A 24,003-nucleotide genomic window follows, 5' to 3' on the forward strand; every position below is an offset into this window, starting at 1 on the left:
AAAATAAGTTTAAAAAGCTGCAAGACTACAGAGCCCCTTCTTGCACTGCATGGTAGAAGCACAGAAAAAACTGCAGTAACAGAATGAAGCACATAATTGCACAAGTATCAAGTTTGAAAGGATGGTATTAATAAAGCTTGGTTCTTTTAAAGTGAGATTTCTTCATATGTGAACTTTCTTAGACTCACAGGATGCCATTTAAATGCATCTTTCAAAATAGTTTCCTTCTAGAGTCCAAATGCAGGCTGCACCTGAGCTCGGCCTTAGGAAAAAGTCAGTCTTTGCCAGGCAGTAAGAGGTGTGGGCTTGAAGTTGGTGTTTTGCTCAGTGTTTATGCAGGGGTGCAGTGAATTAGCAAAACATTCTTGTAATAGGTGGAACAGAGCAAGAAAGCTGTTAACAAAATATCACCATAGGGTGTAATTAGAAATGGGAGAGCTCCTCTGCATTTGACTAGATTTCTTACTGCTTAACCCCTCATTCTAGTGTTTACAGAGTTTGGCAACTCCTTTTATCACAGGCTTTCCTTCTGACTGTTGCCTGAAAGGGAGGCTGACTCCAGCATATCAGAAAAGGGCAGGAAAATGTATTAATTTACAAGTTATTAAATAAATAAACACCCCTGTGGAAGCATCTGTTTTTCTAGGTGTAGAATTACTTACACTGGGTAGGGCTAAGGATTTCCTGGCTTGCTGTACACTGGGTTGCAGAAATGAGGCTTTAGCGCTTCACTTTGTGGGTCCAGGCTTGCGGTTTCATTGAACAAAGCCCCCGCAAAATCCCTGGGTTATGAAATATTTCCTCTCCGTCGGGTCCCGGACAAGAGATGGCATCTGCAGAGCCAGAAAAGGAAGTCCTTGCCTTATAGAGAGCGCTCTCGGTGTGACACAATGGCTGATATAAAGTGTCAGGGGAGCTGAGCCGAAGGCAAAGGAACAAAGGAAGATCAAGATTCGGTGGCTGTCTCGGACAAAAGGAAAGCGGAAAGTGTCTCGGGGATGGATAAATTTAAGGCTGCGCTTGTGCTGGCTGCGGTAGGGGATGCTCTCGGTTATCGCAATTTCTCCCGAGAAAACAATGCCTTAGGTGCAAAAATCCAGCAGGAGCTGAAGGAAATTGGAGGGCTTGAGAACCTGGTGCTCTCTCCCGACAAGTGGCCAGTAAGTGACAACACGCTCATGCACATGGCTACAGCAGAGGCTGTCATCACAGGTAGGTACGACGGGGACTAGCAAACCCAGTCTGGAAAGGAACGAAACTGTCAAGCTGCTGCGTTTCTTAGAATGAGCCTGAATATTGGGGAAGTCATGAGAAAGCGTGTCAGAAATGCTGCTTATGTGAATGGTACCATGCGTGAGCTTGTCTCCTCCATGAGCATAATCTTGTGACCATCACATGAACTGGAGAGTTTTGATTTCTTGAGTGTGGAGGGGCTCTCCCTGTATTTTCCCTAGGTTTATACAGTTGGTTAAAGCTTAAAGACTAAAATACTGCATGTCCAGCATAACAAAAATAATTGCTAACTAGATTATCTGTACACTGGAATGCATCAGGGAATAACATAGCCACTAGAAATTCTTCTGTAAAAGATAAGAGCTCTTCTAAGTGCATTTTTAACATGTTTATGTTCAGAACTCCAGGCTGGAGTAGAGTCACCTTAATACCTCTTTCAGGCTAAAATCACTAGCGCTGTCTCCTCTCTGCTGCCCCTTGGGCAAAGGGTTGCACCTGCAAGGCCAGAAATGGAACAATTTGCTTTCTGAAGAGAGCTCTGTGTCTTTAGCCCAAAAAATGTTCTAACATACTATGTTTATAATAAAGTCTACCAGAATAGTGGAAGTTATCAATAAATGTCTTCTAAAATCACAACAGTTTGAGAGAGAACATTTGTTTTTTCTTAAAGTAGGAATAGTCTTTCGTAAGATGCAATGATATTTATATCAACACCCTAGCCATTGAACTAGAGCTTTCTGAGACTGTCATGATTGTCATCAAAAGTACACCAGAAGACAGTGACCATTCAGCAATATTTTGCCTCTTTAGAATGAATCAAATTTTTTAATCTCTGTAAAAATATTCCTGATTTTTTTCAACATGCGTAACACTGGATAAGTAACAGTAGCAGAAGCTCACAATGTAGCTAAGTATCCTTCACATCAATGAAATTTCCCTTGTGCTTCTGTTTTACCGCTTTATCTGCCTGCTTCCAGTCTGCTCTAAATTTAGTACGTAGAGATCAGTTGAAGAGTGTGTTGGACACTTCATGCTTGGCTATTAGCTAACCAATGGTTTAAGGGGTAGCTAATACACTAAAGATAAGGGCAAGATGTCAGCCTATCAAGAAAAAAGATGACTAACATATTTCTGAATATAGGCTATGATTAAATACGTATCATATGTTTCTTGCTTATTGAACTCTCTAAAACCATAACTTCTGGGTAATAGGCCAGTTAGACTAACAGTAAAATAATAAATCTTATTTCTTAAATATAGCAAAAGCACTGTGGCTCTAAAGGAAAAAAGTCTCAGCTATAATTCCCATCATCTATGTTTATCCCACACTCTAATTTCTTTGGCCTGATCAGACAAGCTTTTTAAAAAGGTGCTTTTATGGGCTGGTGAGAAAGCAACAAGCTGGTGTGGGGAATTTTAGTAAGAAATCTTCATTTCACAGTAACGTTGGTGAACAGGGGAAAGCAACCCTTCTCTCTGCTTCTCACAAGGGAAACGGAACTGCTCCTGCCCACAGCAGTGTCTCCTCCTGGCAAGGGAAAAACAAAAAAGCCACCAGGCTTGGTCATGGCCTGGAAAATCACCCAAATCACCCTTGGTCATGGCCCGGAAAATCACCCAAATCAACAGAGTGAAGCTAAAGGTGAACGTGGGCCCATGAGGCCGAAGGCAGATGCCACCAGCCCCAAGGACCTGCCTTCCTCATGTAGCAGGGAGCCCTCGCTGCTGCGTAAACTGAGATTTTAAAGAATATATTGGATGCTTGGAACATTACCAGCTGAAAAATAAAAGAAAAAAAGAGGGCAGTTAAGCAATAAAAATATTCCTGTCCCTCACTGCTCCCCACACATCCCATTCACCTGGCTGGCTGCCCACCGGCTGCGGGCAGCATCCCTGGGTGCGTACCTCCAGGTACCTGCGGGATGCTTGCAGGCTGGGTCGGACATGCCCAGGGCTTAGCTTGCTGTGAAGTCCCATGGCTGGGCCACTGCCCCCAAGGGGAGCTCCCAGCCTGAGGCTGTGGCAGCAGCCAAGCGTGAGGTGGAGGTTTGCACTGAGGACAAAGGCAATTCTCACCCGGGGAAGGGGTTTTGGCCAGCACTTCACCGGCTGCGTGGAGGACATCCCAGGAGGGCCATGGCCAGAAGCAGTGGGGGCTGCGGGCGTTGCTGCAGACTGAGCTGGCACTCCCCAAATCCACCACGGGCACAGATCAAGAAAATTTGATCCCACAATGAAGGATAAACGAAACGTCTACTTCCAGTAGGAATCTGTCCCTTAAGGGAGGAACGAAAACAGCATCATCAAAAGCAGGGGAACTACCCCTGCAATGAGGAAAGCCTTTTCCTCTTTGACTTAAACATGGGTTTTAAAAAAATATGGGTTCATTTCTAAAGAAGGAACCTGTCCTATTGACTTGACAGCTGAGACGGCAGCCTGGCTTCAGGTACAAGAACCATGGTGGGCTTGTGCAGCCCGGAGCTGCTGGACCACAGGGACTCTGGCTCTGGGGACAAGGCTTCTGCAGAAGCTGCCGGGCGGTAAATCCCGCTCCTGGCTCCCATCCGGATAAACTGACACCTGACTCCTAAATCTGGAAAGAGTCGGCAGCTTGAAAGTATCTTGTTCCTCTAGGATTGTATGTAGGATGGCCACAGTAATGGATAGGGTATTTTTGTATGTGAAAGGAGGGGAATCTTGGTTTTACCCTGCATCTTCATTATTCACCTGTCTGCCTAACCAGTAGTTTCAAGTGGCTCTGCTTTACAGAGCTCCAAACTTTCTCTTAAATTAGACCTTTCCTGTGGATTTCAAGAAATCACCCATCTTTGACAAAATGAAGATATTTTTAGAACTTCCCCTGCTGTGTCGTGCGATCTGTGAGTCAAACCCAGTATTAAACAGGGTTTCTCCAAGTACACAGAAAAGATATAAATGGACAAATCCCGACGGCCTCCTCAGTTCCCACTGATTACGCAACTGTAACAGATGCCAGTGGAAGCTTTTCCTTGGCAAGAGCTGAGGGCAGGGCTCTTCAAGCCCAACAACACGCAGCAGCAGCCGAGAGAAGCAGCTATACTGAAGAAATAGTATGTTTAACCGGGGAAAGGGTCCTCCTTAGGCAAGACTGTAGGCCTTAGTAAAACTAATCAATAAACAGATATTGCTACTGAACTCATTCCAGAAAGACATTTAGCTTCTGGAAATACTACAGACTGTAGGGATTTACTACTCTTACTGATGTTTATAATAATTTTTATAAAAGCTTGCTGTTCTGGTTACTGTACTGACATAAGATATAGGGATCCCTGCATGAAAGACCTACAAATTTTAGACAAAATAAATATAAAATGGAGATTAAAAAATAAGGTCACTAATTTGCTTTTGTGTTTAATCATACATACCTCTTTGAAATAATTCAGTGGTAATTTTTTAAAAAATAGGCTTTCATTTTTAAATTGGATTCGTGTCTGCAAATGACGGCAAAGGCACGGGCTGAGTCAGGCACAGATAGCTTCATGTGCACACCCAGTCCTCACAGCGGCAACACACTTACAGTTAGACACCTCTGTAAATACTTCACACCACGGAGCCTAAATAAAACCCCTGAGCAGCTACTGTTGACGAACAGAATGCCTTCATCTTTCTGATTAAAGGAATTAAAAGTGGCAAGGAAAGCAGGCAAAGATGAGAACAGAGAGACAAGGCCGTCGTCCCTCCAGCCCGCTCTCATGGTGTGTAAAAATGTGTTGATGGTGGCACCAGAAACACGACTCGGTGTGTTGGAAGTGGAAATAGGAACATTTCTTAAATGCATAGTGAGCTTGCTTGTTTGTTTTCAGTGCTCTCTTGCTCTTCTGTCTTCACATAGCAACCTCCTCTTCCCTCCCCTGAGCAGATTACTGGTGTTTAGAAGACCTGTACCGGGAGCTGGTAAAACGCTACGTGGATGCTATCGACAAGCTGTCGGGGAGGCGGCCAGACCCCGCTACCATTGAAGGCTGCAGGGAATTAAAACCAGACAACTACCTTCTTGCTTGGCACACACCATTCAATGAAAAGGGTACGGTACCGCTTTCCATTTATAGATCCTGGCTTGAATAATGCGTACTTTCAGCGTTTGCAGCTATATGGAAATTGTTTCCTTTTTCCCCCTGACATCAAAGGCTACTACCCCTGAAACGTTTCCATGTTTGCCTGAGGATGGCAAAAGATCTGCCAGGAATTCCTTCTGCAGGGCACTGTGTCCTCTCGTAAATGAGCCCTTCCCTCTTTAACAGCTATTTAAAGAGACTTTGTTCTTGGCTCTGTGCCTCTGGGTCCAGATCTTTGTCCTTGAGTTTAATGGTTATTTTAAGAAATATTTTCTGCCATTTTTCATTTAAATGTTTGTAGTCTTGGATATTTTCAGCGATGGCATATCTGAAACAAAAAGCTGAGCCTGTGAGATGCTGTGTGCACCAATGTGTTCACTGGAGGGAAAGCAGAGACTTTTCTCCAGGTGGATGCCCTGCTAATAACTATGACTGTTTTGCTGATAATCCCTAATATTCCTAGCCCTGTTTCCCTACATGACCCTCTCTTTCTTTCTCTTTATCATAATTTCATTTTATGAATAATTGAATTTCTGCTTCAAATTAAATAGCGTGCATGCAGCTATGTGCACACAAATACGCATATACCCATACCCATACAGCACAATTAATCTTGAAAGACTGTAGAGGCACCACATCATCAGAGGAGGGAGACCTGGACAGCCACAAGACACCGGCAGCTCACATGGACATTGCGCTGTGTCGGTGTGATGCTCTGTCACTGCAGTACGTATCAGCACCACTCAACAGCATTGTAGATTGATGCAATATCGTGGCAAAGACCTGGTGGCACAATGCCATGGCTATTTCTGGGTCTTTGCAGTCAGTTTTCTCTGACACAAAAAGCATCCCTCGCTCGGCCCCCGCTCCTCACAACAGCTGCTGGGAGGGAAAAGAATCCCCTCCCCGTTTGTTCTGCCCACCCTGCTATTAGCCGGACAGATCTGAGGAAGTGCCCCTTTGGCAGCTGTCATATGTTTTCTGATTGACAGTGAGTGAAATTTGCTCAAAATAATTGTGGGAGCTGCTGCTGGCCCTGAGCAGCTCTCAACACCTCCAGCAGTGGAGCACGGCTGTTCCCTGGCCCGTTGCTGTGTTGGAGCTACACCTCTTCTTTTAGCTTTCCTCCTCCCCAGCTTTCCATGACGAACTATTTGCTTTTGGGATACTCTGTACTAGAAGGATCTAAAATTAATTCCTGCCTTAAGACCTGGCAGCTAAAGCCCACCTTCTCCATCTGGTCTGACAAATACCAACCCGAACATCTCAAGAAGCCTTTTTTTCACCCTGAGAGCAAAAGAACCAGTGACCTGAGGTGGAGATGCTCAGTCTACCTACCATGGGACCTGACACTGCTATGGACATAACTAACTTTTTAATTGAAGTTTCAAAAATTTCTTCTCGAGGCAAAAACATTCCACAGGCATTGAATGCCTAGCAGTTGGATGACATCTTGGATGGGCTGGAACCAAAATGATGTTTTCCTGTGGTCATTCTATCTTACCTCATTTCTAGCAAGAATTCACATGCCAGCCTTCATGGACCAGTGAAATCTCAGCTTAGGTGATTTTGCATTGCTTGTATGATGCTCCTCTGCTCACATTCTTGTGGGTGTAGTCAGAACACTGAGTTCTTAAGTCAAACTGCCCTGTGTGTCTCTCTGCCACCTCATGTCATGCTCATTGCCACACTCATTGCAGAGGTACCCGGACTATGTTAAAGGCTGGTGAGATTCCTGTGACGGCCAGAAGACCTGCCCAAGGCTGTCTAACACCTTCCATTTTAAGAGCTTATTTCCAATTTATGACGTTGATAAGCTCAAGGCTAAAATTTTCCCTGTTGAGTGTTTGCCTCTGTTTGGCTGTCAGCATTTGTTTGAAATTTTGATGCAGGTGAGTCTGCTGTTTCTGAGACATGGTAAAAATGTTTTGCTCCATTGCCAAAACCTCAAATTGTTCAGAAGAGAATCGCTGATGTTTGAGAGCTGGAGCCAAAATCTGAGTAAGGTGGTACCCCTTGAGCCACTCAATCCGCAGGTTCCAACCTTCGGAGCCACTGCAAAAGGCCAGTCAAATGGCAGCTTGGCTCTGCCCGTATCGTGTGTATTTCAGGCTGAGGCTGCGGCATCCAAGCAGGTCTTTACTTGCAGCTACTGGAGCAGCTGCTGGGCTTCCTAGTAGCACTTGAGAACAGTGCCTTTTTGCTGGTGGCATTGCTAGAGGAGCATGAGGAAAAAGTGTGAGTTAAATGCAGAAAGTTGGGGAGCAAAAATGAAGAGAAGGATAAGCCACAGAGGAACAAGAGATAAAAGGGGCCAGGCTCTAAGTTCTCATGCAGAGCGGTCTGTAGTCACAAAAGACACAGCTTCTTCAGGGCCTAGCAGCCATTAAGATGATCTTTATTATTCTATAGATGTACAGTGAAGAAAAGCACGCTAGTATTACAGACTAAAAGAGAATAATGTAGTGCATGAATGAAAAAGATGTAATAAGAAAGTATCAACATAGCTTTTGTGACGAGAAGTCACACCTCAGAAATCTATTAGGAAGCTCATGAAGTAGCCAAGAAACAGGAGAACAGAGGAGACACTGTGAAGATGGTCTGCTAGGATTTCCAAAAGACACTCAGCAAGGTCCCTCGCCAAAGGCACTAAGTGATGAGGCACTAAGTTGCTGCAAGATGATGGAAAGGTTCTCCTGAGAATAGACAACTGGTTAAAAGCCAGTAAATGAAGAGCAGGAGACTGCAGTCTGTTTTCTCCATCGAGAAGGAGGTACCTGTGCTGGACCTCTGCTGTTCAACATGTCCACAAACTACCTGGGAATGCAAGTGCATAGTGGGTCAGCAAAGTCAAAGATAATATGGTGCAGAGTCGTGGAAGATGCTCACAATGATGAATAACTGTGTGGCACAGCAGCGGAACCAAATGCAATGCAGATAAATGAAAAGTCAGGGGGGGAGGGAAATCCTAATTTTATATATGTAGTTGCAGTTGCTGATTCAGTTACCATTCAGGGAAGGGATCGTGGAGCTATAGTAGTTCTACAAGAATGTCACTTCAGTGCTCAGTAAGAGCCAGAAAGCAAATAGGCTACTAGAAATGACAGGGAAAGGAACAGAGAACAAAACACAAGACATGTTTGCACCAGCGCATAACTCCATAGCTGCTGTTTCTTGATTACTGTATATAATCTGGTCCCTCCCTCCCCCCAAAAGGATGTAAGAGAACTAGAAAGGATATGAGGAAGGATGGTTGGATTAATAGAAAACTGCTTCCACAGGCTGTGATGTCTGAGACAGTACGATTTTACGGAGAGCTGTAAAATCATAGATAGCTTGGAGAACATAAATAGGGACAGAGAAAACTCACTGTCTCCTCCAGCACAGGAACTAGGGACTTCAAATGAAACTGGCAGGTCATGAATTCAAAGCAAGCAAACAGGAGGACTTCTTCACGCAACACCTAATGAAGCTGCACAACTATTTTCCAATGCCAATTTGCAGATGCTACCGTTCATGTGGGTTCAAAAAATAGCTGGGCAAATTCATCTAAGGAAAATCCTTCAAGGGTTATTAAGCAGAAAGATGAATAGCCAGCTGCATCCTGGATCAGGGAGCAAATTGTCAGCAGCTTCATTAGCAGAAAGGGGTAGCATCATTGTACTTCTCTTTTACTCTTTCTTAAGTATCCTCTCCGTTGGGCACTGCCAGACTTGTTAAGTTAGGTTGACCTTTGATCTATGTTCTTCCACATGTGTCTCACCCCTTGCTTGGACGAGTCTCTCTGTCCCTTACTTCATTGGTTCAAATGGTAGATAAGGAGACATGGGAGCTAAGAGATGCTGATCACCTGAAACCCTGTCTAGGCTTAATGTTACTCCATGTGATGGAATTTTTTGTTACCAAGTTTGCTTGTTTAATTCTGCAGGTTTAATATAGGTTTTAATATAACTTCCTGGAGTGGAGGAACACAATGAAGCTGCAAAGACAAGCACCTTCAGACCAGCAGTCCGATTACTGTAGTGCATCCTCCACTTGGGATATACTTAGAGATGTTATTTAATTAGCAGCTCTGTGTAGCACACCACCTTTCCCTCTTGGATAACCAGCATGGATTGTGTCCTTTGGAGGAACCAGGACTGCATAGTGAAGAAGACTCTGCCATAGAGCAGCAGATGATTTAATGAAGAGTTTGGTCTTGCAAGCAGGAGAAGATACGTTCTCCCAGTTAAGCTGACTGGTGCTCTGGAAGACTACACTTCCTTCCTGACTCTTCCTTGTGGTTTCTGTGTGATTTGTGGGTCAGACAGACAGTTTTATCTGCTCCTGGCTCCTTAATAACCAGGCACTAGAGCTGCAGCATATATGAGGTACAGGAGCAAACACACCATTTGCAGGACAAGTGTCCAGCCTTTTCATCAGGAGCAGTGGCCAAAGGTGTCCTGGAGAGGGTCTCTCCCACTAGTATCAAGAAGGCTAGCAAGGAGGAAGCAAGCTCTGAGCTTGCCGGGAATAAAATGGTATTTTGCAAAGCCTTGTATGTCACATTTATCAGATGTTTAGCTTTTTTTAGACTGCCCTTGGTGGTTAAACCTGGTGGAAGAGTTATTGCATGCAAAATTTGCACACTGAACTCTGATGAGGAAGGGAAGGAATATCTTCAGCTAACTAATTAGATCAGCTAACCAGGGTGATAACTCAGGATAGCTGCTCTCTGGGGAAAAGAAGAGCTCTTCAAGAGAGAGAGAAATTCAGATTAGTCTGTATTGCACCTGCAGATGCCAATGGGTGGCTTATATTAGTGTTGCACTTTGGCTCAGGCAAGTACTTTTGAAGCAAATCTTCATGCCACCCCCACTGCCACACTTTGATCACACTCATGATCTTAGGAGACCTGAGCTGAAGTCGCTTGGGATGACACGAAACAGCAAGCAGTGCTCCAGGAGAGCCCCTGGTGCTCTGCAGCCACAGCGGGCACAGTCCAGGGGAGCAGCCAAGGGCTCCTCTGAAAGTAGGTGACTAAAAGCCCTGACCCTGGCTCCTTGGCATCTGCTGCTTCAGTTCACTCTGGCCCACCAATTGCTCCTACTACGCCATCATACTGGCTAATGGAGATACAGCCTTTCTCCCTGCTGCCTGTCTGGGAAAGACAGGAAGACTGTGCTCCTATTGCAGGTTCCACAGATGCTAAAATTAGGTGGCATAAATATGCCCCTTATCTTCCAGGGACCAAGTAGAGAAATGCTGACTGCTCTCAACTATACTCAAGGTCACTGGGAAGTGTGACTGAGCAAAGACAGTGCTGAAAAATGCCAAGTACTTTGAAAAATCGAACCCTATCCATCTCAGGGTGGGTGCCTGCAATGAGTTAATGCTTTTTTGGGCATTGGCTCACCAGCTGCAAAGAGGAGATAATCACCTCACTGGTGCCTTGTGAAGATAAGCTCATTAAAACTTCTGTGGGATCCTGATATTACTGTGATAAGTACTGCAGAGAAACTCATTAGTAAATTTAACTCTCCATTCAAAAAAGTGTTTAAAAGTTGAACATCTGGGATCATGCACTCAGTGCTGAGGATGAAAAGAAATACTGAATTAGCTATTCAATAAATAAACTCCGTGCTGCAAGAGGCAGAAATTCCAAAGACCAAGCTCAGTCTGTGCAGGCTGTACCATAATGAGTGTGCACACAAGCACTGACTTCAGGTCCCACGGGAAACCTCAGTTCTGACGTTGCCTAACTTTGCAGGATTTGGCTCTGTGGCCTTTAGTTTCTTTTTGGACACCTTTTTTTTGTATGTAGCAGAAACGATTTTGTGAACTACCTGTGGGGCTCTCTAGGATGCATGCATTAAAATTGTAAGATCAACTGTGATACTCATATCAAGTGTTTTAATTGTGTGCTTTCAGTATGAAGACTACTAAAATAAGGATGTAGTAAAACTGTTTCTCAAACTTCTGTTTCTAGTGCTGACACCCAGAGCAAGCAAAACAGCGGTGTCAGCCAAGAATGAGTAAAAATGGCATGAGAGTTTGAATCAAACAAGTGCTGTGAACAAGAGAGCACACTTCTTTCTGAACCTGGTATGCTCTTCGTAGCACTTGAGAATATTGGAATATACCTGTAAAACCAGAATGACTGTGTAGAAGCAAAATTCCTCGCAAGAAACTTTCAAAACTTGTAACTCACTTTGCATGCTAATTTCTCGTTCCCTGAGGAGTTCCCGCACACGAGCTGAATTAATAAAATGTGCTTGTTTCACGTTTTATCAACATATTTGTGTATCACTAGTCTCCTTTTAAATGCTTGGCATTATCTTTTTACTTCAGGTTCTGGATTTGGAGCATCCACAAAAGCCATGTGTTTAGGGATGCGATACTGGAAGCCAGAAAGGCTGGAGTCACTTATTGAAGTGAGCATCGAATGCGGACGAATGACTCATAACCATCCTACAGGTAATGTCCACGGCCGCATCGGCACCCTGAAGTTCCTAAGGCTGCTTTTCACTTCCGCGGGGACTAATGCGGCTCCTGTGAATTCACCCGGTTAAACTGCTTCTGCTTTGCAGACTCCAAGGCCTTGGTTTGAATTTTGCTTGCATAATATATACATGTATATATTACTTACATAGGCTTATATATTTCCTTGTATATTATGCAGACAGAAACCTCAGGTGCAGGAGTTTTCCCTCCTAAAATCCCAATAACTAAACACAACCTGTCTTGTCCAAAGCATATTCATGTCACTTGCCCTGATCAAATTTTAGGATTCATGTACATCTAGATGACTCACTGTTATCATGCAAGTTTATGGTTCAGGGGATAATAACATTTTTCTCTTGACAGGTTTTGTCATATCCAATCACTGTAGGTAGAGGTAGAAAGCCAACAAAGTCTAACTCCACATATTTTAGGACACAATCTGAAACATTCTCTAAACAAAACATAAGTAAGTAGATTTAATGTTGTTTTGAATATTCAGGTCTGTCATTCTGATAACTTTATGCTACATAAACGTGTATTCATTCTGTCTGCATTAAACAGCAATAAATAAAACCATAATGAATGGTGACATGTTCAACACGCTCAGTGCTCTGAAGCAGTCAGAAAAGCCATCAGGATGGCATAAAATTAGAGGAAAAGAATTCAAAGCAAAGCAGAAAATATCATTAAGCCAATATATAAAGTCCATGGTGCATCAGCAGCAGTAAGACTGCTTGCAGTCTCGGTCTCCCACCTCAGAAAGGACTTACTAGAGCCAGAAAATAGCAGCAAGGAGCATCCAAGTTGTCAAATGTTTTCCATACAAGGAGAAATTACATCCAGAAGGAGTTTTCAGCTGGGAAAAGAGGCAAATGTCATGGCAGAGCGGCAGGGAGGAGAGGGGTGGAAGGGCCACCGTGGACCTCGCTGCCATCCTGAAAGGTGCCAGGGAAATGTCACTTGTGATTCTCATAACTCAAAGACTGAGAAAACCCAACTGACATGTCAGTCAGGACTGAAACAAACAAACAAAGGAAATACTTCCCCGTGTCATGCATAGTTAAGCCCCAGACCTCGCTGCTACAGGCAGCTGCAAAGTCCACAGATATGCCTGGGTTCAAAGGGGATCAGGGAAGCGGACAAGAAGGGCTGTTGCTGTTAAAAGCAATCAAGCTGTGTAATTAAAATTTCTCCTAAGCTTGTCTAGAAGCTCTGGGGGAGTGGAGAAGCAAAACCAATTAGGCTCACTCCATACTGGTATTATTTGCAGAGCCAGAAACCTCGGCTGGGGCTTGCTTTCTTCCCCGGTGCGGGGCAGCAGGTTATGTGAGGGCTGCCGGGAGTAGGGGGAGCAGGGCAATAGCAGCAGGGGGAGGGAGTTACCTTGGGACCCAGCAGGAAGAGACTGGCAGCCCCCCAAAAACCTTCTGGGCACACCCCAGCCTCTACCACCCTCTGCACTGACTTGTCCCGCTGCGCCCTGCTAGCCCTTTGCTTCACCCTCTAAACCCTCTGCTGCCGCCCTCATGCTGAATGTGGCACTCAAGGATCTGTATGGCAGTTGGGTTAGATGCTGTCTATCCGAGTGAAACCCTTGAGCTGGCTCTACCTGTTTTTTTATTCTTTCTGAAAGCACCTATTGGATCCTGGGTTAGATGTGCCTTTGGCCTGACCCAGTATTGCAGGTCTTATGGCAGAGAGAATGAGTCATCGTCTCATCTGGACTTGTAACCTCCTAAAATAATTTGGTTTTACCTTCAGCAAAACACATGAAGTTCATGCTTACCTCTATGCATGAGTGAACACTTTTGGACCCATGCACCGAGAGAAGCACACGCATCAATACTTTGCTCACCTGGGGCTTATTTAAATGACTGAGTTGTTTTCTTTATCTTCTGTTGCATGTTGCACTGGGTTGGTTTTGTTGCATTTGACAGAATGCCAAGAGCACAAGCAAATATGAGAAATGAGCCCCTCTGTTTCTGACATCATGGAAGAGTTGAGTGCCCATTAACAAAAGTTCGTCTTAAGTATATTATCTTAATAAAGATCCAAAGTGGAAGACCTAGCTAGGCAGGCAGACAGGACAAGTCCATGTCCCCTTAGAGGAAAGAAGCAATTGTCCAAGAAAGACATGGACTTGACTCGTTAGAGTAAAATGAGCCAGAAATAGTGTTAGATCTAACAACCACAGCCCTTGAGCTGGATAACTCTGTAAGCAAGGTGATATAGCTTGTAATCGAATCACTTTGCGCAAGTCAATTATTTCATGTGACTTCAATTAGAAGATTTGCAGTATCACATTAGTGGATGATATTTAGTTTTGACCCCTACCTCAATTTCTGTCATGTTACACCACTGAGAACAGAAGCTCCCTTCTATGTAAAAGAAGTTGTAAACCAACGGGCACCACATATTAGCCAAGAATCTCAAGATGCCACGAGCCTGCAAACAGGCGGGGAGATAGGTTATGTGCATTTGTTAATCTACCCAACAGCCACGAGGCATTCCACTAATGATTTTACGAAGGACATGACAGGGATGGTAAGAGCACAGACCGCACATTGGTAATCATTGTTACCTATGAATTCCAGGCTTTCTAGGGTCCCTATGCACAGCTCTCTTTGTGGCGTACGCAATACAAGGGAAACCCCTTGTTCAGTGGGGAAGAGAGATGATGAAGGTTGTGCCGATGGCTGAAGAATACTGCAAGAAGACCATTCGCCACATGGCAGGTAACGTCTGAATCAAAAGAGTTGTTTTCTTAAAACTATGTTCAGCTAGAAAGACACCGAAGAAACGTCACTCCCCAGTCTCTCCATTTTGCTTCTCCCCCCCCCCCACCTTAGGCTGTCCTCCTGCTTTCTCTGCTTAGACGGGAAGCTCTTTGCAGGTGGTGCCATCTTCTTTTACTGTCCATTAGTTGTCTGGTATATTGGTGGCAAAAATACAAAGAGAAATAGCAATGATAGTGCCCTACTGCACAGTTTTATTTTTAGAAAGTCTTCAAAGATTGCTGGGCAGGGGGGAGGGAGGAAATGATATTTAGCAGGTTATTAGGCAAACTGACTGCTGAGATATGAATTATTCAGCTCCTTTCCATCAATTAGCATAGTCCAATATTTTCCATAAGAAAACCCACTGACATTCCTCATTTTGCCAGGAAAAGTTCACCTGCAGATGCCTCCTGACCAAGAGTTAGCTTTTGACCACAAATTCACTTGTTGCTTTTCTGAACTAATATTTAAGATACAACCTGTTGTATCCTTGTTTTAAAACAACTGAGCATAACACAACTACTGAACTTGATATTGCTACTTTAGTAACATATGTGATCTTCAGGGCAAAGGTATTTTAGTCCTCTCTTGCCAGGGAGTGATGCATTTGTAACAGCGAGACCTGCCATGGACAGACGAGTATCATTACATTAAAACATCAAGGAAAGAGGTTTTTCTGTTAGTCTCAAGGGACAGCTGTTGCGAAGGATTGAATTCAATGGAAATCTTTACTCAAGAGCACTCAGAAATGAAGATTTACCCAGGAAGGAAAGCTGCTGCTTTAAAATCTGAAAGGAGCACCAAGGAACCTTTCTGAAAGACCCCGCATTTTCGTCTGCGCCTCATTGCGCACCAGGATTTTTTTAGCTGAGACCTATGAGGAGCAGGTGCAGGATTAGTGTGAGCGAGCTCCTCTCTGAGTGGCTTTGCAGCAGGTCCCTGTCACTCCACCCCAGCAGGACCCCTCGCCGTGGAGGTATGCGCGTTGGACTCCTGAGGCACGCTCTCCGGCCAGTGCCTGTATTGTTGAGCTTCGTCCTATTTTGGTAGAAGGAAAAGTCTCCTGCATTAAAGTTAAGCTCCTTGGCTGGTGAGATGCACTGCAAAGAAATCCTGCCAGACAGAGCCCTCCAGTTTTAGAAAACTCTTTTTTAGCTGTGTTATCCCCCATGGATAACAAACACAGTGTTCAGTCGCACAGGGCTTGGCTCAGCACCCCTCTCTGATATTCAGTTGCGATTACTTGCCAGATAGTCCCATGGACCTGAATGTGACCGTCGTCTCAGGCTGGGCTCAAGGGATGGGGCAGAGCCTTGCTAGGGCTGGCAGTGTGGGATTTCTGGCCATGCTACAGGTTGTCCACGCAACCAAAGTCTCCTGCAACTGCTTGCTCCCTTTGTTTCTGGGCCTGTGCATTGGAATAATCACACTTCCTTGCTTGTTGAGGTGCTGCATAGAAAACATTCATTTTTGAGTTATTCGTGTTCTATGGTCATGGAGGAAATAGGAAAAAAACCACACAAAGACAGACACCTGTCAGGTGACCTGCATTTCTAAAAGCAGTCTTGTAACCAGCTGATGGCGCGGGTGTTGGTAGTTTCCTTCAACCAACTTTTTCTTTGTGTGACTTTTCCTTTCCTCAAGATGCTCTCCTTGGCCTGATGGCTGTGAGTGCATTTTCACCCTGGTTTTCTAAACACCCCCCCTTTTTTTAGGATTCTAATGAATAGCTTCCTTGTAATCAGGCAAAACTGGGGCATGGACTCAGAAAAAGGGCAGCTGGGCATTCCTAGGTGCATAGGGCCATGTGGTTGAAGGCTCATCCCTGTCTGGGGCTGGGGGACCGGCCACCTTGTGAAAGTATCAGGTCCTACAAGGCAGCTTGGATTTTTTTACATGGAGTCAAACCACTTTAAAGATCTTAATTGGCAAAGAGGGTCATCTGTATGGCACTTTAGGAAAAGACGCAAAATCAGATTACGTCCTTCAGAGAAATGGCTTGGTTGTGTGCGTGCTCCTCAGCCACCTGCAGCACACAACTGAGCAACCAAGCAGGACAGAGCCAGGGAAAACCAGCGACGCTTAATTTTATTTTAAACTGTATGTCAATAGTACCATACTGAACTGCTAGTTTGCCTTGGCATACTTAGCGATCTGGTCCATCTCACTGATTTCTAATTCCTTACCCCATCAACTTCCCAGGCAGGGTTTCACTCAGGCCTCAGTTCTGCAGACGCGTGTGTATGTATGTGCTTAACAGGCCAGTGTGACTTATGCGCCTTTTTAAGCCTTTATAAAAATGTTGAACCAAAGCATTGGCTTGAAAATAAACTGAATTTAATAAGACTATTTACACGCGCAAAGTTAAACATGATTAGAGATGCTCTTCCTAAAGTGACAGAAAAAGGAGAAAGACCTGTGGTTATTAAAAAAGGCTTATTTGTATGGGCATAGATAGCAGATGTGTGTGTTATTTATCCCTTTTACTACATTTGATACGTATTATAATATATGCAAACGGAAATGTTGGCCTTTCCTATCTGCCTTTTCCTGAAAGATCACACAGAAATACTGTGAGAGCAGAACAGAAATACTGGAGAAATTATGTGATTAAAAACTGATAACTGAGGTAGGAGGCAATTTGTATTTAGGACATGTAAGCATTTTTAGATATTCTTTAATTGTACTAAAGGAATACAAAAATTGGCATAGATTTTATTTTTTTCTCTCTTTTTGTTGGCTCTTATCTTTTCCTTGGAGTGTTCCTTAGTGAGTTCTCTAAAAATCTCATCTTGATGTATCTTAATGTAATTTTAATATATCATAAAAATAGCACGAGGTTCTGAAAATAGTTTTTTCTTTCACATTTTCTGTTTCCAGTTAGATGTCCCACATCATATTAAAATGCATACTTAGTACATATGCCTGTTTAATGTACGTTACTGTAAAATACCCAGTTTTTCAGGTCAGTCAATGCTGTCATTTTCTTTAAAATTTATTTACATAGAACTGAAAATGTCACCAAGATGAAATACTACATCATTAATCATTTCTTTTGCATTCAGAATATCAGGAGCACTGGTTTTACTTCGAAGCCAAGTGGCAGTTTTATTTGGAGGAGAGAGAAATCAACGAGGAAAATCAGAATAAACCTGTCTTTCCGGACAACTATGATGCAGAGGAGAGAGAAAAGGTAACTGCAACTTCAGAAAGCGCTCAGAAAGGCTCTGAACTGAGAGAGGTATTTTCAAAGAGACACAGCAGTATTTTTCAAGTGTTTCCAGTGCCAGAGCAGGCAGGAAGTCTTTATTTTATTCTAAAATTTCAAGAAAGAAAAAAACCCACAACTCCCATCCTTGGCTTGGGTATGTGTTAGTGTAAAAAAGCAGTTGTCACCAGTCCTGAGGTTGCTGCAATGGGAGGAAACAGTGCAGAGGGGTGGACTCCATGGTCAGACCTGTTGACGCCCAGAGCAGGTACAAAACATAAGCCAACGGCTATTTGAGGGTGGAAAAGGCAAACGTCTCGCTGGGGGCTCTCCTTAAGGCCTAATGGAGCTGTGGCCCGAGTCCCACAGAAATCCCCACAGGTACTAGGAGCTGGACTTGGTTATGGTCCTTCGAACAGAAGACAGCCGTCCTAAGCAATCCTCTGCCAACGCAGGCTGTGCCCAGGCTAGTTTTAAGTGTCTCAAGAGATGGTGTTTCACCACGTCGCATGGGATGCTATTTTATAGCGTACATGATCTTTCCTTTGCCTCATGACTTCTGGCTATACCTTCTTAACTCAAGAGAAGTTATGTGTCTTCTTCCCTCGTGTTTACAGCTTTCTGATAGTGCTGGCACCTCTCAAAGCTCTCACTTAGCAGCTAAGCAATAAGTATGTGGTTCTTGTCACCTTTTCCCATAAATCAATCCTTTTTTCCCAGACTATTAAAGCACTATTCTGAGAAGTCACTTTGTATATTTTTAGGTGCTCATCTACGCAGTGAAAAGTGCCAATGGAAAGTAGATTGACTGTGGATAATAAGAAATTGCTCACTTCAGACACAAAGAATAGACCTCCTTCCAGTTTTATTTTATTAATTCAGTGCCGTGAACTTGTTACTAGTTTTTCGTTCCTTCCAGTTCTACCAGAGTCTTAGCAGAGCTTTAGGAGCAATTAAACCCAACAGTATTTCCCCATGATCATTTCAAGAGACAACTGCATGAATTCCTCATGCAGAAACAAAATTTACTTTCATTACCCTAGCCCAACTAGTTTGGCCTATTGAGCTATTTATTTTGATGCACAAGAAAGGAAAATGTTGCTTGACCCTCAAAATCCACCACCAACCAGAGATCACAGCCTGACAGAAGTCAAGAGACTTAATTTGCTTATAAGCCGAGCGTGTTAATAACCATGGAAAGAATAAATGAGGAGAAGGTAACCTGCCTGCCTTTTTCCCAGGAGTGCTTTCCTTTGCACTCCCTCCAAACTAACTGGCCGCTTGTGTCTGGAGGTATAGCCGATTGCCTTTCTACAGGCATTTAATAAAGCCCCAATATCTGGCACCACTCTTGCCAGCAGGCGTACGCACGTTCCTGCTCCACCAGCTGCACCTTTCTGCAGGCACACACCAGCTGCAGGAGATGTGAAAGTGAAGCCCTCAAATGTGGCTTGGATTGATCTGAGTACGTTGCAAAGGCAATTTCCCTCTCTAAAGGAAGTTACACCTTAAAATACTAAGCAGCAAATACCACATTCTATATAAGCAGGTATACAGCTTAAATTTGGAGATAACTGGAAAATTAGGGATAAAAGACAAATTACCCCTTCTTGGATGTATAAATGCAAGATGGGCCAATGTAGGACAAATCATTTTTCTGTGATACGTGTTTGGAACACATTAGATACCCAGCAAATAGGCAGAGACTGAACTGCACTCGGGATCAGCCTTGCTTCTGCAAACAAATCACCCGCCCTGCTCGCTTTCCCGGGCTGGAAACGATGTGCAACAAAACAAGAGAGGAACCAAACCAAAGTCATCCAGGCCAATTAGACTCTGAGGATCCCCTTAAGATCTGTCCCCTTAAGATGCAGCTGCTTAAACCAGCACTGTGAAAGGACCCAGAAAGGGAAAGAAAATGGATGGAAAGGGAGTGCTAGCCAGCAGCAGGTCAACTCCTGGAGGGTGAGGAAGTCAGAGGCAGCTGTAATTACTGACCGAAGGGGTTTACAGGAAGGAGAGGACGTGTGAATTACCTCCAGGGCTTGGCAGCACCTCCGTGCCTTCAGCAGGAGGGAGTGCATGTTGAGACACCCGTCCACGACTCAGCGCTGCCGCTCCTCGCCCGCCCGCCCTAGGGAAGCTGGGCTGGTGCCCCATCGCAGGGCTGCACGAAGGCGCAGGAGTCAAAAGGAGGTTGCAAGTTTGAAATGTTTGAGAAATGCTGCCTTGGTGCAGTTAAGTCCCCAAAGGCTCAATCCCGAGGACAGCTATCCCTAGTGTAAAGTTGTTTCAGCAAGGCGAGATGACATCAGATGTGTGCAGAGCATCAGCATTCTCAAGGGCTAAATGGAGCGACACTCGAGCCGCCTGCCTGGGCTCCCAGAATAGCACCTCCACGCTTAGTCCTCTTGCCTTTGGTAGTATTACACGTGTGTCAGTACTGCTCCACCAGCATCCAAACTGCAGCAATAAGGCTGGAAAGTTTGCATGTGTCTGAGGACAGCATAAAGACAAAAATACGCTCTCTAGATTGGGGGAAAAAAAAGCAAGCAGCAGAACGAAGCTGTAGTCCAGCGCTGCCTTGATTGATGTATATGCAGATAAACCACAACCAAGTATGTAATGGCTGAGGTGAAAGCGAATAGATAGAAATGCAAACCCTTCATACATGTTGCAGAAGCCAAGAGCCAGCCAAGCAGCAACAATTCAACTTACCATAATGTAACTTAAACTTCAGGAATTAAAGCTGCCCATTTCCTTTAAAGGAAGGTATGTTTTTACTATAAATTTATCAGTGTTGAGTTCATTTGGGGATTTTGTGCAGGAAAAATTGAGTTCTGGAGGTACCTCCTCTAGAGAAAATCCAGTTTTCCTTTGCAAACCTAGCTGTGGGCGTTGGGGTTTTTTCATTCTTTCTTCTCTTGGGGAAGAAATGTTTCTTACATTTGCAAATTTTTTTCCCTCTTGTTCAATAAATGCTTGTGGAAGAGCAGAGAAAAGGTTTGGCAAGAAAAAGTCAGAGAAGGGGGCTTGAATTAACGTAGTCTGAAACTGAGCCCCTAAATAAATTACTGAATCAGAACTTTTTCACCCCCCATGTAAAACTTGGCTAATTGGAACATTTGCAAATGTGTGACAAGGGCAGTTGAGAATATTTCCAAGAGGCAGGAAGAGGACTGACAAAGTAAGTCCTTACCAATCCCAATTTTTTAAATAATAAGGAATTTCTGGGGTGTGAACTTGGAATCTATCTTGATCTACTTTTTGGCATTCTTGGCTTGCTTAGATCAAGCATTAAGCTGGGGTGCGTTAAGCTGGGGTGCAGGCTTATACCCGCACCTCAGGCATCGCTTAGACCACGGCAGCTGCTGCTGCGCTGGCTCATCCGGCGCCGCAGGCAGCAGTGCAGGCAAGGCAGCTGCCTACCACCCTTCCCCTGCGAGACGAGCTGTTCGCACAGCAGAAGCCACAGCAGCGGCCGTGGGCCCCACGTCCCCATTTCCAGTGCCCTACCCTGACACCGCTGTCTCTCCCGCAGACGTACAGGAGGTGGAGCTCCGAGGGCCGGGGCGGGAGACGGGGCCACGACGCCCCCATGATCGCCTACGACGCCCTGCTGGGCTGCGGTGGGGACTGGACAGAGCTCTGCAACCGCTCCATGTTCCACGGAGGTGAGGGCCCCCCACGGCTCCCACCCCCAGCTCCCTCAGGGAGAGGTCCCTCCTGCCATGGCCAATCTGTTATATCTGCGCCCCTGGTTTTACCCCCTAAACCCCTTCTTGCGGCAGCAGCTGCCACACAAGCCATTTAGGGTGCTTGTCAAATGTTGCTCCATCTAAGTCTCATGGTTTCACCAGAGGTGCACGAGGAGTAAATCCAGTATGCCGTTGTAAAGGCCCGGCTTCTTCCCCTGCCAAAACGCTAGCGCCTTTGGCAAAGCAACCTTTTAGCCACACGTAGTGAAACCAAGTAAGGGAGAAAAATAATATACCACCCAATCAAGTGCCAGGCAGATAAAATCTGGCCCTTAGAGGCACACAGTTAATTACTTTTACCGCTTTGCAAGAGATAACTCTCTCGCTGGCAGCCGCATCCTGCTGGGCTCTCCAGAGGGCCAGCGTAGCTGCGGGGGGGAAGGACCCCAGCCCCCAAATCACCGGCTCCCTCCCTGCCTGGCGTGGGCCCTTCACAGGGGCTCTGGGTCACTCACTCGCCCTGACACAGCGGTGAGAGCCCACGGCCCCTCGCTGCAGAACCCGGCAGGTGCGAGCCCGTGGGCACCGCAGGGAGCATTGGTGCTGCTCACCATGGCTAGATGTTTTAACGCACGTGCGGAGCCACGCTGTGCTGTTAGGAAGGAAGGTACGCTCTCCGGTTCCAGGACGTTTGCCGTGTAGCAGGGAACCCTGTAGTTACTCTTCCCTCCTTTTTCCTAACAATGGCTAGCTGCTTGCAAGAGCTGTTCTGTTGGAGTGGATTTTCCCCAAACCAAATAAGCTCCTAGCCCAGGAACGCACGCTGCGGAGGCGTCGCCGCATCCTTGCCTTGGCATTGCTCTCTTCCCTAGGCGTCCTCACCTGGCACTGCCAGAGGCAGGGCGCAGGGTGGTGCAAGCCTTTGGGACTGACCCAACATGCCCCCACCACGCTTCATCAGCAGTGTAATATTTCCTCCTCTGTGCAGCGTGGTTTTTGGTTGTGTACGTGAAGGTGACTCTAAGAGACCATTGCAATTGTGCTTACATTTGCAGGAGAAAGCGCGGCTACTGGGTCCATCGCCGGCTGCCTGTACGGCTTGGTTTACGGCCTAAGCAAGGTCCCCAAAGGCTTGTACCAGGACCTGGAACAACGGGAGAGGCTCGAGTACTTGGGCGAGAATCTTTACCGACTATCCATGGAGGAAAAGTAAAGCGGTTTCTGCCATTTTCTCTTTCTATAAAGACTATATCAAACCCTGTAGATAACTGACTGACGTTCATAGTGAAGGAATTAGCCAAGAGTTAGTCTGAAAGGCTGTATGTAGATTGTGTGCAAGCGAAGATAGCTGAATTATTCAAGACTGATTAGACATTTACGGTCTTTGTGGTTTTTTTACAGATGTAGGGATTTCTGAGTATAAAGAGTGCTGCTTAAACCAGTGAGATAATCTCAAATGGAAAAAAATAAATAAAACCTCTTTTGATTGATTTCAGTCTAACTTGCTATAATACCACTTCCTAAACAGCTGTGACCAGTAACTACACATACAAAATTAATTTTCAGAACTAATGCTTTCCTGCAAAACTAATGGTAGTACCCACTTATGGGGATATTCTCTGTATATTTGACAATGCTTTCACCACTGCTGTTTCTCCTTGTTCTCAAATCTAATGTGTCTGTGACACTTGTAAACCTAATGTCTCACGGATTAGCTTTTAATGAACTGCTGATCCCCGCATCAGCACTGTGGTGCAAGGTATTGTTACATTAGAAGCTTCCAGAAAAGGAAAAGCCAACACTAAAAATACCCCCAAGGAACAGCAAAGCATCAGTGTGTCTAAAATTTCTGAATTACACTTTTATCATTCTTCAGTCGTCAGAACAAAAAGTTTTTTTAAGATATAACTGGCTGAAATATTTGTAAATAAATTATCTTACACTATTTTCTAAGCATCATTCTTTATTTTTAGATTGAGCAGATTATATGTTGCTGTATCAGTATCAGAATTTTTGGCTGAGGTCTTAAAGCAGTTGTAATAGGTCAGCAGTCAGGCTGTGATACATTTCACAAGTCTGAGCACCACAAAAACCCCAGGAAGAAAACAATTACAACTGCTTTACCTTTTTCCTTTTTCTTCTTTCCTTTTTCCTTTTTCCTTTTTTCCCTTTTTTCCTTTTTCCCCGTGCCTTGCCTTGCCTTGCCTCGCCTCGCCTCGCCCCGCTTCTCCAACTTCTTCAACTTCTTCAACTTTTCTTTTCTTTTCTTTTTCCTTTTCCTTCTTTTTCTTTTTCTTTTTCTTTTTCTTTTTCTTTTTCTTTTTATTTTTATTTTTATTTTTATTTTTTATTATTATTTTTAATTTTATTTTTATTTTTCTTTTCATTTTCCTTTTTTATTTTTCTTTTCCTTTCTCTTTCTCTTTTTCTTTTTCTTTTCCTTTTCCTTTTTATTTTCATTTTCATTTTCCTTTTTTCTTTCCCTTTTTCTTTCCCTTTTCCTTTTCCTT

At 44.5% G+C, this 24,003-nt stretch overlaps 1 protein-coding gene across 1 annotated transcript; it reads left to right on the plus strand.

The window, feature by feature from the left end:
* Nucleotides 1–998: 998 nt before the first annotated feature.
* On the plus strand, nt 999–22,706 carry ADPRHL1 (ADP-ribosylhydrolase like 1). The gene is made up of 7 exons (XM_072853493.1): nt 999–1,212; nt 5,132–5,296; nt 11,658–11,783; nt 14,405–14,545; nt 17,653–17,780; nt 21,337–21,469; nt 22,549–22,706. Exons 1-7 carry the CDS (start codon nt 999–1,001, stop codon nt 22,704–22,706), a joined length of 1,065 nt encoding a protein of 354 aa, XP_072709594.1.
* The last annotated feature ends 1,297 nt before the right edge of the window (nt 22,707–24,003 follow it).

The sequence above is a fragment of the Ciconia boyciana genome, chromosome 1 (genome assembly GCF_034638445.1).
Source record: "Ciconia boyciana chromosome 1, ASM3463844v1, whole genome shotgun sequence".
Classification (NCBI taxonomy): Eukaryota; Metazoa; Chordata; class Aves; order Ciconiiformes; family Ciconiidae; genus Ciconia; species Ciconia boyciana.

What these genes read in the sequence shown, in the direction of transcription:
- ADPRHL1 (XM_072853493.1), top strand. Translation starts at nt 999, where the DNA reads ATGGATAAATTTAAGGCTGCGCTTGTGCTGGCTGCGGTAGGGGATGCT. An exon ending in CACACCATTCAATGAAAAGG is followed by an intron (nt 5,297 to 11,657) that starts GTACGGTACCGC and finishes TTTTTACTTCAG; the next exon opens with GTTCTGGATTTGGAGCATCC. An exon ending in CCGCTCCATGTTCCACGGAG is followed by an intron (nt 21,470 to 22,548) that starts GTGAGGGCCCCC and finishes TTACATTTGCAG; the next exon opens with GAGAAAGCGCGGCTACTGGG.